This window comes from Thamnophis elegans, chromosome 2 (assembly GCF_009769535.1).
Source record: "Thamnophis elegans isolate rThaEle1 chromosome 2, rThaEle1.pri, whole genome shotgun sequence".
NCBI lineage: Eukaryota > Metazoa > Chordata > Lepidosauria > Squamata > Colubridae > Thamnophis > Thamnophis elegans.
Genome location: NC_045542.1, coordinates 133,411,027 through 133,427,058, shown reverse-complemented (window position 1 = coordinate 133,427,058; position 16,032 = coordinate 133,411,027). Strand labels below are relative to the sequence as shown.

The 16,032-nt window shown below is 40.9% G+C and overlaps 1 protein-coding gene across 1 annotated transcript in view; it reads right to left on the bottom strand.

Annotated features, from left to right (window-relative positions):
• TAFA4 (TAFA chemokine like family member 4) overlaps nucleotides 1-16,032 on the bottom strand; it is a 129,485-nt gene that overhangs the window by 26,079 nt on the left and 87,374 nt on the right. The window contains exon 3 of the mRNA XM_032239112.1: nucleotides 11,392-11,547. Coding sequence (XP_032095003.1) covers nucleotides 11,392-11,547 — 156 coding nt within the window. The remainder of the gene's footprint in view (nucleotides 1-11,391; nucleotides 11,548-16,032) is intronic.

Below are 16,032 nucleotides of genomic sequence, written 5' to 3'. Positions count from 1 at the left end.
ACACTGAAAGCATCATAAATAATAAACAAGTTGCCAAGCATCTGAATTTTGATCACATGATTGTGGGAATGCTGCAATGATTGTAAGTGTGAAAATGGTCACAAGTCACTTTTTTCCAGTGCCTGTGTTACTTTAAACAGTCACTAAATGTACTGTTGTAAGTCAAGAACTAGCTTTAGAATCCTCTGCTCAGAGCAAAAAGAATTATAGTAACGGGGAAAGTTTAAAAGATATTTTGTGAGATCTTCTTTAAAAAATCCTGTTTGGGGAGGTAAACTATAAATGAGAAGGTCAAAAGAAAAGAAAACATAGAAAATACAAGCAGAATGACCCTTGAGTATAGATGTATGTTTTTAATTAAATTGTTTCTTTGTTTATTCCTTGTTTTAGTGCAGGTATAAGGCAATAATCTTATCCATTCCCTGTTTCTACAAAGCAGACTTGTAGCCAATATTTTTATCTCACATACTATTTCAAGGGTTCTTAAGGGGGTATAGTACAGCATTTAAACAATGGGAGGCCGAATGCTATTTGGTTACATGGGTGTCAAACTCAACGCCCAGGGGCCAGATCAGGCCCACAGGATGCTTAGATCTGGCTGTGGGGCCACTCTGGAAACAGCATAAGACCTGCCTCTGCCAGCAAAAATGGAGCTTGGGAGGACTGCGTGAGGACCTCCCGAGCTAAGCTTTTGACTGGCAGAGGGTTGCAGGAGGCCGTTGCAGCCGAAAATGGAGCTCCATTTTTGCTGGCAGAGGATTGCTGGAGGCCATCGCAGCCTGAAACGGAACTCAGGAGCCTGTTTTTGCTGGCAGAGCGCTCGGGCCACCACAGGCACCCCTGACACGAGTGATGTTAAGCTGGCCAAGCTCACCCTGCCTCCCCCCAAGGTCAAACACATCCCTGATTCAGCTCTTAATGAAATTGAGTTTGACACCCTGACATAGCACATGAAAATAACAGAAATTTCATACTTTGTCTCACATAATCTATAGATTTCCTAGGCATTCTGCACTATTCTATACCAGCTTTTCACACATTTATCTGTCTTTCTGTCTGTCCATCTGTCCACCCATCAAGCAAAAATTACAAATTTGAATGAACAAAATGAAAAAACTAACATATTGTATGTATGTATCAGGGGTGGGTTCCTGCCAGTTCTAACCTCTTCTATAGAAGAAGTTCCACAAATCTACAGTGCTGTTTAAAACTGGTTCCAGTTCCCTCCCCCCCGCCCATCCGCACATCATCAAGATGAAGAGTGAGAGGGGGAATACTGGGAGTTGCCACAAGTCTTAAAGCTGTCAAGTTTGAACATCCTTGGGGTTTTTTTCTAAAGGGTTAGGGATGCAAGGGTCTTGTAACATGACAGCTTTAAGACTTGCATACTTCAATGCCAGAGTTTCTGAGCCAACATTTTGGTTGCTAAGCAAGAGCATTGTTAAGTGAGTTTCACCACATTCTACAAGTTGGCACGCCCACTCAGTCACATAGCTGGCAAGCCACTCCCATCCGATCACATAGCCAGCAAGCCACTCCCACCCGGTCACATAGCCGGCAAGCCACTCCCACCCGGTCACATGGCCCGCAAGCCACTCCCACCCAGTCACATGGCCAGCAAGCCACTCCCACAAAGCAGGAGAGGTTCTAAAAAAAATTGAAACCCACCACTGGGTATGTATGTATGTATGTATGTATGTATGTATGTATGTATGTATGTATGTATGTATACATTCAGCTCAAATTAAATCAAATCAAATCAATCTTTTTTACAGTCAAAGACCAGCATCAGGGGGATGGTGTGTGTGTCTGTGTACACACACACACACATACAATCCTCCTTATGCTGGTCTGTAAACGATTGATTTGATTTGATTTGATTTGATCTGAATGTTGGAGGTGAACCCTGGGCGAGGACTCAATTGAATCTCTAACATGAAACCACCTTGTAGTATCTAATATTGGCATTTTAAAAAAAAAATAGCAAACAGAATGCTGTGAGATTAAACAAGTCTGCTTTGAAGGTGAGACACTTCTGCTGACTTAGTAAGGGCAGCTATGTAATGTCTTTGGCTCTTGTGCCTTTTTAAATAACTCTCCCCAAGAAAATATAACCAGCTTCAGATCGATGCTGAGTTATAAATTATTTCCCAGACCATATTGGCACCCATCACCTTGCCTGGCATGGTGTGACCTGAAGCCTTGACTGACATTGTATCAAGAGCTTCACTTCTGTTGTGCTGAAGTAGGGACAATGCGCCTAGAATTTATTTTTCTCTTTTGTGCTTCCAAACTAATGTAAGGATTATCTTTTTCTCTATAATCCTCACAGACACTAGCTAAATACAGGTAGCGCTCAACCTACGGACACAACTGGGACCAAAATTTCCATTAGTAAATAAAGTGGTTATTAAGTGAGTTGCACCTGATTTTATGACTTTTTTGGCATAGTTATTAAGTGAATAACTGCAGTTGTTAAGTGAATCTTGTTTCCCTCATTGACATTGCTTGTCCAAAGCTTGCTGGAAAATTCTCAAAAGACCCTGGGATGCTGCAACCATCATAAATGAATTACAGTTGTAAGGTAATGGTTCCCCTCACACATATATGCTAGTTTTCCTGACTCTAGGGGGCGGTGCTCATCTCCATTTCAAAGCTGAAGAGCCAGCACTGTCTGATGAAAATTCCGTGGTCCTGTGGCCGGCATGACTAAATGCCAAAGGCACATGGAACGCTTCCCACCAAAGGTGGTTCCTATTTTTCTACTTGCATTTTTTACATGCTTTTGAACTGCTAGGTCGGCAGAAGCTGGGATAAGTAATGGGAGCTCACTCCATTACGCGGCGCTAGGGATTCGAACGGCCGACCTTTCTGGATATAGTGGGGTAGGAAGAAGTCACCAGGGAATATTTGTGGCTGCTAGGACCCTAACAACTTTGTGCGGCCTGGTGGGAGACTGAGCTGGGATTAGAGATAAGCAGGTGGGTGGGAATTGCAGCATCATCATATTTGTAAGGGCAGGAACATTGCCAAGTGCCCAAATTTTGATCACATGACTAAGTTATACCTGACTTCGGGCAGGGGTCATAACTCTCTTTGTTCAGCATCATAATTTCAAAAGTTCACTGACAAAACAGTTTTAAATTAAGGACTACTTGTAGCAACTGGATGGCAGGCAGGATGCTCAGGAAAAAACAGAATAACAGACCTAGAAGGAACTTTGAAGGTCTTCTAATCCAATCCCCTACTCAAGCAGGAACCCCTATATGATTTCACACAAATTGTTATCCAATCTCTTTTTTAAAATCTCCAGTATTGGAGCAGCCACAACTTTTGGAAGCAAGTCATTCCATTGATTCATTGTTCTGACTGTCAGGAAATTTCTCCTTAGTTCTAGATTTATTCTCTCCTTCATTAGTTTCTATCCCATGCTTTTTGTCCTGCCTTCGGATGCCTTGGAGAATAGGTGGACATCGCCCCCCACCCCGAACCCTTCTTCTTTGTGACAGCCCCTGAGATATTGGAACACTGCTATCATGTCATCCCTACATCTTCTTTTCCTTAAACTAAACGTACCCAATTCCTGCAACTGTTCTTCATATATTTCAGCCTCCAGTTCCCTAATCATTTTTGCTGCTCTTCTCTGCACTGAACATCTTCCTTTTTTATATATCATGGTGACCAAAACCATATGCAATATTCCAAGTGTGGTCTGTACTTTCATGGTTGGAAATTTCTATTAATGTAGCTTTACAATAGAGTTAGCTCATGTGGTTGTGGTGCCTCTCTGGTTTACCCTAGAACAGCGGTTCCCAACCTTTTTTTGGCCATGCCCCACCTAAGCATCTCTAAAATCCTGATCCGCTCCCCCCCCCCCGGGTGACATATAATTCTTACTTTACTCAAAAAGTGAAATCTACTCATGCAGAGGAAGCCTAAAAGGCCATTAACTTGGTTTAAACAAGGCTCAAATTGCCCCCATTAAAAATCAATTTGGCCCCTCTGTGGGGCGTGGGCCCCACATTGGGAACCACTGCCCTAGAAGGCCAAGATCAAGAGATAATAGTTTGCAAAACATTATTACCTTGGATCAGCTGCTTTGTTTTGCATTGTCAGGAAGACAGCAGTCTGAGGTGTCCATTAAATGGTTGGTAGCAAGAGAATCAGTGGTGGGTTTTGGCCGGTACTGCCTGGTACAGCCGTACTGGTAGTAGTCGGGAGCAGCAGCCACCGTACTGGTACAGTGGCTTATTTGGCCCACCCGCTCACCCGCATTCCATACCTGTTTTTGATGCACCTGGGCCAATTGTGTACACGCGCATAGTGTGCAGTGTCTGTGCGACCTCCAACGAGCATCTGAGTGTCGCAGCACACGTCCGGTACATGCACGAATGGACCTCGAGCAGCATACCGGTAGTCATGGTAAGAGCAAACCACCACTGAAGAGAATCAAGACTTTCCTACCTACAAACATAGAGATAAACTGGGTGCTAAATTGAAAGTTTGCTTGCCAAGATAACCTAATGCATTTTCTTTTTCAAAACATCTGATTAAAGAACCAGGATACATATCTGTGGCACAAGCTTGTCAAGAGTGAACCAGGCCACACCAACTACTACTAATCTTCAGGATAGATGAGTCAAATCTACAATCATGCATACGGACAACAAAAATTGCCCTCTAGTTTCCAGTTCAGAGCTATTCCATATACAATGTATATTGATATCAAGCCCCATCATATGTCAGATGGATTTGTTGAACAGACGTGGTTTGTTTGTTTGTTTGCCCAGAAAAGATAGAAGAAGACCACTCACCAAGACACTGTCAAGAGATCAGTGTAAACTCTTTTGTGAATTAAGGGGGATTATGAACTGGTGCCACAGCCATTCAGAAGAGAAATGAGATTCGGCTGAGTTTGCAGCAGCTTTCTGTATCTACAGACCTTGAGGGGCAACCGATGGACTTATACTTTATCTCTTTCCTGAAAGATGTAATCTGCAGGTCCCTGTGGAACATGTTCCTATTGGTTAGATTAATATCCTGAAAACTTTTATCACTTCCTTCCTTTCTCTCATTTCTGTCTCTTCTGATTCTGCTCTATGTAATTCAACCATTTTAGCTGAATCATTATTTCTCCCTAATGGAGGAGATGCAGAATGCATCTTAGCTGTAGCTAGAGTTCAGTCACTTAAAATTACCAATCAACGTACAATTTCCTAATGAAAGTTATCTTTTTTCACATAAATATCAGCCTCAAGAATAATTTATCACAAAAGATAAAGTTGGATTCCAAGAGATCTCCTGTATGGAGAATTAGTGGAGGGAAAGCGCCCCAGAGGGAGACCATAGCTGCGATATAAGGATATCTGCAAGTGGGATCTAAAGGCCTTGGTAATGGACATTAATAGCTGGGAAAACTTGACCTCCGATTGTTCAGCTTAGAGGCTAAATATGCAGCATGGGCTTCCCAATTCTAAGAGACATTTGTTCAGCAGGCTGAGGCAAAGAGGCAGTCGTGGAACCAACAAAATCTGGAGGCTGAGCAGGAGACAGAATGTATTTGATCTCAGTATAGAAGGGATTGCCACTCCCGAATTAGCCTTTTTAGCCATACCAGATGCAGCTTTAGGACCTCTTTCCAAAGCACCAGGGACATGCAGTCACTAGAGGCAGGGGAGGCGGGGCCCCACCAGTCTCCTCAGGAAAAGGAAAGAATTTTAAAAATTTATTTAAAATAATTAAAGCCAAGGTAGTTGCTACCAGATTCCAAGTCACAGTGGCTTGGCGTCTGCTTAGTGTTAACTATAGGAGGAGGTGAGAGAACTCGGAGTCTCCTTTGCATAAGGAATTTTTCACCTTTTAAAAGTTAAGAAAGGGTTAAAAAGCAAAAAATTTCATATACAAAGGAGGCACTGATTCTCCCGCCTCCTGATCTGGGAGCAGCGAATCATGTTTTGCACTTGAGCAACTGCGCAATCGAGGGTGATTCTGGAGAGGTTGCTCTGGGCCGCCAGCCGCCATTTCTTCAGCAGCAATTTCTTCTATGCCTGGCATTTTCTACTGGGCGGCTTGGCACCTTTGCTGCAGACCCGGGTCTTGGCAGCTCCCGCAATGCAAAGTGCCCCACTGGGCACTTTGCATCGCGGGAGCTGCCAAGCGCCAACATTCCCGCTGCCCCGGCCTGCAGCCAGCCCAGTACCGTGCTGGGCTGGCTGCAGGCCGGGGCAGTGGGAGGGCAGCGGGAGGGCACTTTGCGTCACGGCAACTTCATCGGCCGCTGCTGCCGCTTCCTCCACTGCCGTCGCTTTTCCCTCTGCCCTGGCCGTGGCTTATGAGACCCTGTTGTCCTGCGGAGCCCGCCGACGCTTGAGCGGGGAGGGGGAGGAGGAGAAGAGTGGTGAGTTCTTGTGCTGGCCGGCCGGCCGGCCAGGCAGGGAGCAGGTCGGGTGGGGGTAGATGGGCTGGCTGGCTGGGGAGGGGGGGAATCATGGCCGCTCAGGTGGCCCCCACCGCTGCCGACAGCAGCTTGGGTATCCCGGCACCGTCTGAGCTGAAGAAAGCAGAGGATTGTTCGTCGGAGGAGGCGGGGGGCAAGGCGGTGGAGCGCGATGGCGGTGAGAAGCAGCTTGGATGGAGCCAGGACACCCAAGCTGCTGGCGGTGTCCCGGCTCCGTCCAAGCTGCTTCTCGCCACCGTCGTGCTCCACCGCCTTGCCCCCCCCCCCGACGAACAATCCTCCCCTTTCTTCAGCTCGGACAGTGCCAAGCTGCTGTCGGCAGCAGCGGGGGCCACCTGAGCGGCCATGATCCCCCCTCCCCAGCCAGCCAGTCCACCCACCCTCCGCCTGACCTACTCTCCATGTCTCCGGAGGGGCCAAAAGCCTCTTTCTTTGCCTGCTGTCAAGAAAGAGGCTTTTGGCCGCTCCGGCGCTATGTCCGACATGCCTCACCAGCAATAAACCTCACTACACGTCACTGCAGAGCAAGATACCATAGTCTTTTAAGACTGAAGGATGCCAATATATGCCTAATTTTAGTGTTTCTCCCTGCATGGAATCTTTCCGTTACATTAAGCTATCAACTATCTAGCATTCCATTTTGATGTAGCTTTACAGTGGCTTGAATACATTTAAGGCCATAGTTGATATTTCATTTTGCTCTCAGATTTTAAGTATATTCATATACACATACATACATACATAGACACACACACACACACACACACATATATATTGTGTGGCTGTACACACACACACACACAAACACATACAAACATGCACAAATGTTCAAGTTACTAAGTTACTACAAGTTACTACCAAATTGGGGGCTATGGGCTAGTTCTTTCAAAAAGAAATGTATACTGAAAATAATTAGCTACACAAGTGAGAGCAGGAACAGCCAACCTTAATTAAAAAGCTCCTTTAGGCTACTGCAGTGCAGAAACTTCACAGAGTTGCATTCATCCCCCCCCCCCCACAATAAGATTTGCAAAGTGTAAATGGACATACATGGATTCTTGCCCTAAATATAGAATAAATTATCTCAGAGTTTATAGTATACTTTTTTTTAAAAGCACTCTAAGCTATCATACTAAAGTGGAAATGCAGAGTTGCCTGGTTTGTACATCCAATACATGCATACATAATATTTCCTTTGTTAAATCTCAAAACATATATAGTAAACAGTTTCAAGAAAGATCTGTTAGGGCAAATATTAGAATATTGTAAAAAAAAAGAAACCAAAGGGAATCTACTTCTGCCATTTAGATGCATATTTTAAGCAAATATCTTAAATTTATTCCACATCATAAGGTATATTGTTTCACAGTGCATAGTATATAAATAGTTGTCAGCTTTGCCTTGGAATAGATGTACACATATACAAACACACACACAGAGATACACACAAAGAGGGGGAGGGAAGGAGATAGAGAAAGGTAGAGGGAGAGAGAGAAGGAGAGGGGGAGAGAGGGGAGGGAGAGAGGGGAGAGGCAGAGGGTGGGAGAGAGTAAAAGAGATTAAGGTACATTTTGAATTGCTTGCCCAAATATATGAGATACTAAACGTAAATATACAAGCAACATTTAATCTCTGAATAAAAGAAGTTAACATGTCACATTAGGAATAAATAAGATGTCTCAGAGAACTGATCTTATACCTGAGATTTCAACAAATCAAAAATAAATGATGTTCCACCCAACTTGAGATAATGCACAAATGCTTTTGGGGAGATAAAGTTTACTCTGTATTTCTCCGGACTGAGGGATTACTTGTGAAAAGATTGTATTTCAGATATCTTCTGAGGCAATTAAAACATACACAGGTATGTATGTATGTGTGTATATCTGTGTATCTAATGTTTAGAAAATTTATACTCCCCCTTTATGCTCGGATGATCATTTAAGGGAGCCAAAGTTTTTTTAAAAAAATAAAATAAAAATTAAAACATAAGATCAATACAAACATCAGTTACATTATATTCATCTCCGAATGAAAAACTTTCTAACCAGGAGGAAACCAAAGGTCAACAAAGGGACTTAGCGCAAATAATTTTATCCCCCCCCCCCCAAAAAATGGATGAACTACACCATTCGTCCTGCTTTACCCATCACTTGTGAAGGTTCTACATAAGCTGAATCCTTGTAGCTGAGTTTCTGTCCTTCTCAATGACTGGAGGTTTTTAAGAAGAGTTTGGACAGCCATTTGGACAGAGACCATAGGCATTGGACTAGAAGATCTCCAAGGTCCCTTCCAACTCTCTTTTTCTGTATTCTATATCTGCACCTACTGGCAACTCTTGGCGTTTGCCTCCACAATATGTTTTTTTGTTGTTTCAGTTCAGGTTTCTTCCCTTTGTCTTGATGCCTTATCTTACCCTATTTCCCCAAAAATAAGACCTCCCTGGATAATAAACCCAATGGGCTTTTGAGAACATGCACTAAAATAAGCCCTCCCCAAAAAATAAGCCCTTCCCGAAAACATTTCAATGCAGCAGCAGCCATGAGGTGGCCATGTTTGCCGTCTCCTGCACCTCAAAAATAGTAAGACCTCCCCAAAAATAAGGCCAAGTATTTATTTCAGAGGTCAAAAGAAAATAAGACCCTGTCTTATTCTCGGGGAAACACAGTACTAATTCTATCACCCATACAAACATTACTGATTAGAAGCCCATGAAGTGATGCTGTCTTTCCACAGAACACTTAAGCTACTTGAAAAATAAATTTGGTATCTCTTCCAAACTCTGTGGAATACATAAACATTAGATAAGGTTCAAATATTAGCAGCACAACTATAATCTATAATTTGACTAGAGCATGTTTTTCCATTGAAAAACCCTGGGTTAATTCATAGATTAAAACATCAGAGAAATTAGAAAAAAATGAAGTTCTGTGTTATTGCTAATTCATTTTATAAGGATATGGTTTTGTTTGGAAAGCAATGAAAAGAGAAGTTAAGTATCTTCTACATAGCTTAATAAATATACTTTCTATGTCAATATTAATTAGCAGGAAGCTATTAAATAACGTACTGTTTTGCTTTCATTTAAATATAAATCTCTTAACATTTTGTATCTTAGGATATTTCACTGCTGTTGACAGAAGCACTAAGTAGAATTTATAGTTCTTATTGCTCAACAAAAAACTATCCAGTAGAAGAGAGAAATCTAATCACTCTGCTGTTTGGGAGTAAGAGGAAGGAAATTAAGCAATTTCTTGATTTTCTTTAAAGCAATCTAAATTTCAGCCTTTAATATACATTTAACTCAAGGAAGGGAAACCCTTCACATTTTCATTGGAAGTCATATAAATATCTGCTGAAGAAATTCGAATAATAGATATTGTTTCAAAATGTCCACCTATCTAAGATGAGGGTGGCTGCTCTTATGCATTGCCAGAGACATTCAGAGGAAGAAAAGAAACAGAAGATATATATCGATATAGAAAAATTCTCATTTAAACACAAAAGCAAATTATGGAAAGCAACGGTAAACAGGAGACTATCAGAGCTACCCAGCCTGAACGACAAAAATCAAGATGACCTTTGGAAAACAGCAAAGAGAATTAGAGTTTAGTGAACATCCATCCCTTTCAGCTCAGCTCAAGTAGTTGCAACTACAAATTCACTTTGCTCCTTAGGTTGAGGTTAAGGTTGATGGCTAAATTCAATACCGGTATTCACACATATGGTGCCTCTATCTTTAAACCAGGGTGTAATTCAAATGGCAAGTATTTTTTAAATAGCTCTAAGACAGAAATGCCCATTCCACATGTAATTTAATCTCATAGAAACAGGTCTCATCATTCCTCTCTTCATTACTAGCATGGCCTTGTGAAGGTAACCAGAAGACAATCTTCATTTTCTGCTGACTTCACTGAGTCTCTGATTCTAATTTGCTTTATATGTACATAATGGACCTAATTTCTTTCAAACATGGAAACTCCATGGCCGACTGCGTGAATTGCCCTGTCTCTGACTTATCTTCCTCCTTAGGTATCATGGGGATAAAAGTAAAGCCAGAACCTTGTATAAGTCACCTACAAGAAAGGTGAAATATGGATAAGGAATAGCAACAGCACTTAGCTGTTAGACTTCTATATTGCTCCATAGCCATCTCTGGGAAGTTTACAATGTCAGCATATTACGCCCAACAATCTTGGTCCTCAATTTACCAACCTCAGAAGGATGGAAGGCTGAGTCAACCTTGAGCCCTGGCAGGATCGAATTCCAGGCTGTGGGCAGAATTTGCCTGCAATACTGCATTCTAACCACTGCCCCTCAAGGGTTCAATGAAACAGGTAATTCCATTCCTTTTATCAACTACGAAATCCTATTGTGTTTCTTCACGCTTCAAAGTCCAGATTTTACACTGTTTCAAAAGTTTTAGTGGACAAAAATGGTAGATCTGTTCTGGTTTTGTGGAATTAGGGGGAAGGGGTAATGGCCATGTTTGATGGAGGCTACCTGCTCTTGCATAGTTAACTAATTCCTTTATCCTGATTTTTTTTTTGCTAAAAAATATCAAATAGGGTCAAGTTGGCCAGTCCCAGATTAATTATCCAAAAGGCCTTTGTTCAATTTAGGCCTTGTTCAAAGTAGATTTTTCCTTGCAAAGAAGTTAAAAATATATCTATTGCATAACAAGAAATCATTCTGGCAGAAGATTGCATGAACAAATACTTAATTTTTGGAGATTGACCTTTTGGGTTAGGAGCACTGCTATAACTAATTAACTGAATCAATTATAAATTAATTAACAATTACATGTAAAGAAACATATGCCTAGCTTTAATAAAGAGAGAGATTTATTCTTGTTATTATCAATTATGAATTCACAATGTCAAGGAGATGGAGAGTCTTTGAATTCAGAAGCCAAGAGGGTAAAAGATCCTTACCTTCAACACAAGATGGCCGTGCGTGTGTTGTTCCTGCCACCTGACCTGGGAAGCAAGAGCACTTGACTGTCTGTGACCGCTCTTCAATCCTGTTCTTGTTGCAACACCGATGCACTGCAACCACCTCGCAGGTCCCTTGTTTAACTTGGTTGAGACCTGCGAACAAAAGGCATAGGTTATTCTCTCAGCACTGATTACAAAGGACATTGTTTCCAGGTTGTTGTTGTTTTTTCAGAAAAAGCAGTTCATGGATGAATTATGAGAAATCTTATTTCAGCCTCCTCACCCCATGATTTCACCTATTACACTGTGTGACTCATGTCATGCAATCCATTATAATGGGTCTTTTTTTTTAATCAAATGTGTATACTGTTGTAATCACATAATAAAACCTAAAAGCAATTTGGTATTAAATGGGCTTCCAATAACTAAACACCTGCATGAACTTAACAGGACTAGTCCATGGGCAGTGATGGTTAACCTTTTCAGCACCGAGTGCCCTAACTGGAGTGTGTGTGCGCGTGCTGTTAGGAATATAATCTAACAGTTGGGTTGGCAATATATAAATCATTTAACAATGCGATACCTGTTTCTTTAAATCATGCTGTAAATGTGATTGGTTGCTGTTTCCTCAATCGGCCATAAGATGGAGCCAGAATCACTGTAAGATGCTGATCTGATCTGAGTGTTTTTGGAAGCTGGCTGTTAGAAGTGCCGTATAGTGATCAGCGTGAGCTATTGTAAGTTTTGCAACTGCTAGCAAACTTTGTGCACCGGACTGTTTGTATGATTATGGACTATGTTATTTGGATTATCCCTTAACTGAAAGACGTTGTGTCTTAATCGTTATGACTTGAACTGTTTGATGGACTCTGATGCCTCTATTTCCACAAAAGTAAAAGCCTATTTAAACTGCAGTGTCTCTGTATTCTGGTTTCTGTGTTCTCCAAGACAACTTTCACAACGCTTCTCTGAACGCACTCACTCTCCCAACGGGGAGCTTACCTAACACGTGTCCGAGCACCAGAACCTGGAAGAGAGCAACTGGCCAGTGCACATGCGCGCTGTACTAGCTATGGAACCCGGAAGAGCAGCTGGAGTGGGCCTACAGAAGAGGGCTCTGCGTGTCACCTCTGGCACACTTGTCATAGGTTCACCATCACAACCAAAGGGCATAGATGGCTACCACAAACCAGTTTCAGAATTTCTTCCCTGAGAGGCACACTGATCAGGTTAACTCCAGCTGAAAACGGCAATCCTGAAGTTACCTAAGAAGCAAGTCATAAAGTGCTTTATAGGTTAAAAACAAGTGTTTGAGCAATTCATGATAACCTATTGGAAGCATTATTCAGCAAGGTTCTATTTACATCTTTGCATTGCAATCCAATCAGGTAACCTTATTTTCTATTAAAGTAGGCAACCTAATGATTGAGACATACCCTTACACCCAGAATTTAAATGTACAGATAGAGTGAACTTTTTTGCTTTACTTTCTGATACAGTAATATAATGTACTTTGGGCCTTTATCAGCGTTTGCAAAGGTCTAAATAAGTTAATATGTATGTCTAACAGCCACAGTTATTCATTTACTAGTAGAATGTGGCAACAGTTTTTTGGGAACAATAAAACATGGTCATCGGGTTGCATGAATATGCAAAGCCAGGCAAAAATGTGAGTTAACTTTTGAAACTAAAGGGATATAGAATTAAAGATACAAGTTCTCACATAAGAACAAAAATACTTTTATAATTTTGAAAGACCAGAGTCATTCATATTTCTAAAACAGCTTTTAAAATTCCTGTTTACTTCCTCAGAGAGGAGAATGGAAACTAAGCATAAGCTTGTATTAAACCATGAATCCTTGCTTACTAAACCATAATATTTTAAGATGATTTCTGATAGTGATTGATGTGGAGGTATTGCTTCAAGATTTATTTACTCATTCATGCAAAGCGATTAGCAATATTTCTGTTTGTATGCTACTTGTCCTCATTCTGTTTTAATAAATCAAGATTTCAAAACTAACATGTTATTCAACACAGCCTATATCCTAAAAGAATCAGTGATCGATGCTCATTTACACCCTCAAGTTAGTTTAAAGCTGCATTTTTAACACTAATATTATGCTAAACATTAAAAAAGCACTGAGAACTATCTGAAGTCACTCCATAGATAAATGAAATCATACAACTGGAATTTGGATCCAATGAAGACTCAGATTAGTCCTCTAATATATTTCTCTACAGCATTTCTATGTATAATAAAGAACTACTACTGAAACAGCAGCACTGAAAACTATGTAAGGGTGAATATGAAACAAATAATAGAATATACAAGATTTTGTTCAAGCTCCCCAGCTCCTAGATATCATCACCCCTTTAACAAAATATGCTTCATCTCTGGGATGAATCATCCATTTTACTGAAAGTTGCAAAAAGGTCTATCATTGTACTAAAAAAGTTGATCATAGCCATAATAATAATTAATATAATATAATATAATATAATATAATATAATATAATATAATATAATATAATATAATATAATATAATATAATATAATATAATATAATATAATATAATATAATATAATATAATATAATATAATATAATGATATGATATGATATGATAAAATAAGATAAGATATATATATAAACAGCCTGTATATTTTATGGACATGTCTAATGTCTAATAGCATTTTTTTAAAAAAGCTCTTTGTGAGTGAGTGAGTGAGTGAGTGAGTGAGTGAGTGAGTGAGTGAGTGAATGAATGAATGAATGAATGAATGAATAGTATGGGAAATGTTAGAGGCCTTGGGGTCAACAAATAATGCTTAATGATGGGAAATTCTGAAGAAACAAAAATAAGTCTTTCTTCACACAGTACACAACTGAAATTTGGAATTCCCTCAAATATAGTCATGACATTCAGTTTGGGTGGCTTTAAATTAGAGAAATTCATAAAGAATGGAGCTATTAGCATTAAAGGCTAAATTTTATTCTACAATCAGAGGAAGTATGACTCTCAATATCATCTGCTTTACAACCTGTATATAGAAACCGATTTCAGAATCATAGAGTTGGAAGATGTCTTAGAGGTCATCCTATCCAACCCCCTAAATCAGGGGTAGTCAACGGTTTTATACCTACCGCCCACTTTTGTATCTCTGTTAGTAGTAACATTTTCTAACCGCCCACCGGTTCCACAGTAATGGTGATTTATAAAGTAGGGAAGTAACTTTACTTTATAAAATTTATAAAGCAGAGTTGCAACAAACCCCTACTGCCCACCATAAAAGCTGGAACGCCCACTAGTGGGTGGTAGGGTCCAGGTTGACTACCACTGCCCTAGATCATTGTAGGACATCTTTGAGAGACACATGGCTGTGTCTGGCAGACCATATAGACAGGACAACTCTTCCCATTCTCTAGCCTGGATCTGCTTCCTTTTAGTTTAAGCTCACTGATTCTAATCCTGCCCTCTGGGACCATCAAAGTCCACTCCCTTTTCCAAGTGACAATTCTTCTGATATTTGAAGGCTATAAGATAGCTATGCTTTTGATGTAATCCAGCACAGTGTTTCTTAGCCTCTCGTATTTACCCCCGTTTCTGCTTATTAAGACATGAAAACAGTGATGTCCATGCAAAGCAGAGAACCACATGAATCTAACTAGTGTATGCGCATTCATGAACAAAAAGCATAATTTTAGGTCCTCTGCTGCCAATAAATTTTGTCAGTGGAATACATAAATACATCTGTGTTTTCAAATCAAGTCACTCCTTCTCCTTGCATATGAATTTCAGAGGTTCTTTCTGGGCTAATGAGGGGATCTTTTTTTTCAGAGAGTTTTGCTTTTCCATTGGAAGCCATAACACCCCTGGTTGTTCCCATGCCCTTCTCAATAAGGAACCTGAGTAGATTTGAGAAAAGATATGTTCCTTGATTTGCCTGAGGAACTCACCAGAACTCTTCCCACAACACTCTTTAAAGATAAAGCAGCAAACAGCCTTTTGGTACTGTCCATGAGGTTTTGGTTTTCCCATGGCTATGGTTTATAACCATTTGACCAGTGGTGGGTTCTGGATCCCATTCCAACTGGTACGGTTGGAACGGGCCCAGTGTTGTCCACATGCATCTTACTGTCCAGCGACGCCTCTGCGAGCCTCCGCAACACTCCAGCTACTCAACGGAGCATTGCACAGGCGCTGTACACATCCTGCATGTGTGCAGAAGCGCCGAAGACTTTAGACAGGTAAGGGGCGCGGGCAGGCCGGTGGGCCCTCTGGAGCACCTTACTGGAATGGTGCTTGGGAATCAACCCACATTTTTGGCTCTCTCGTAATCACATGACCGTGTTTTACAATATTTTTGCAAAAAAAAAAGGCATTTACTTCCAGTTTTTGCAAAAGTAGCCCACACTGAACAAATCGATTTGTGCATTGACCACTGAATTCGCTTAACAACTGGCATGTTTACTTAACAACTGCCACAAAAAGGTAATAAAAGCAAATCAGTCATGTGGATAACCCGTTTTACAACTGTTATGACTTATATCTGTAATGGGTAGGCTCTATTTAGGCCATAAGTCAAGTACTACCTATACTGTGTAAAAGATCTGAACTGCTAAGGGGGACCCAAA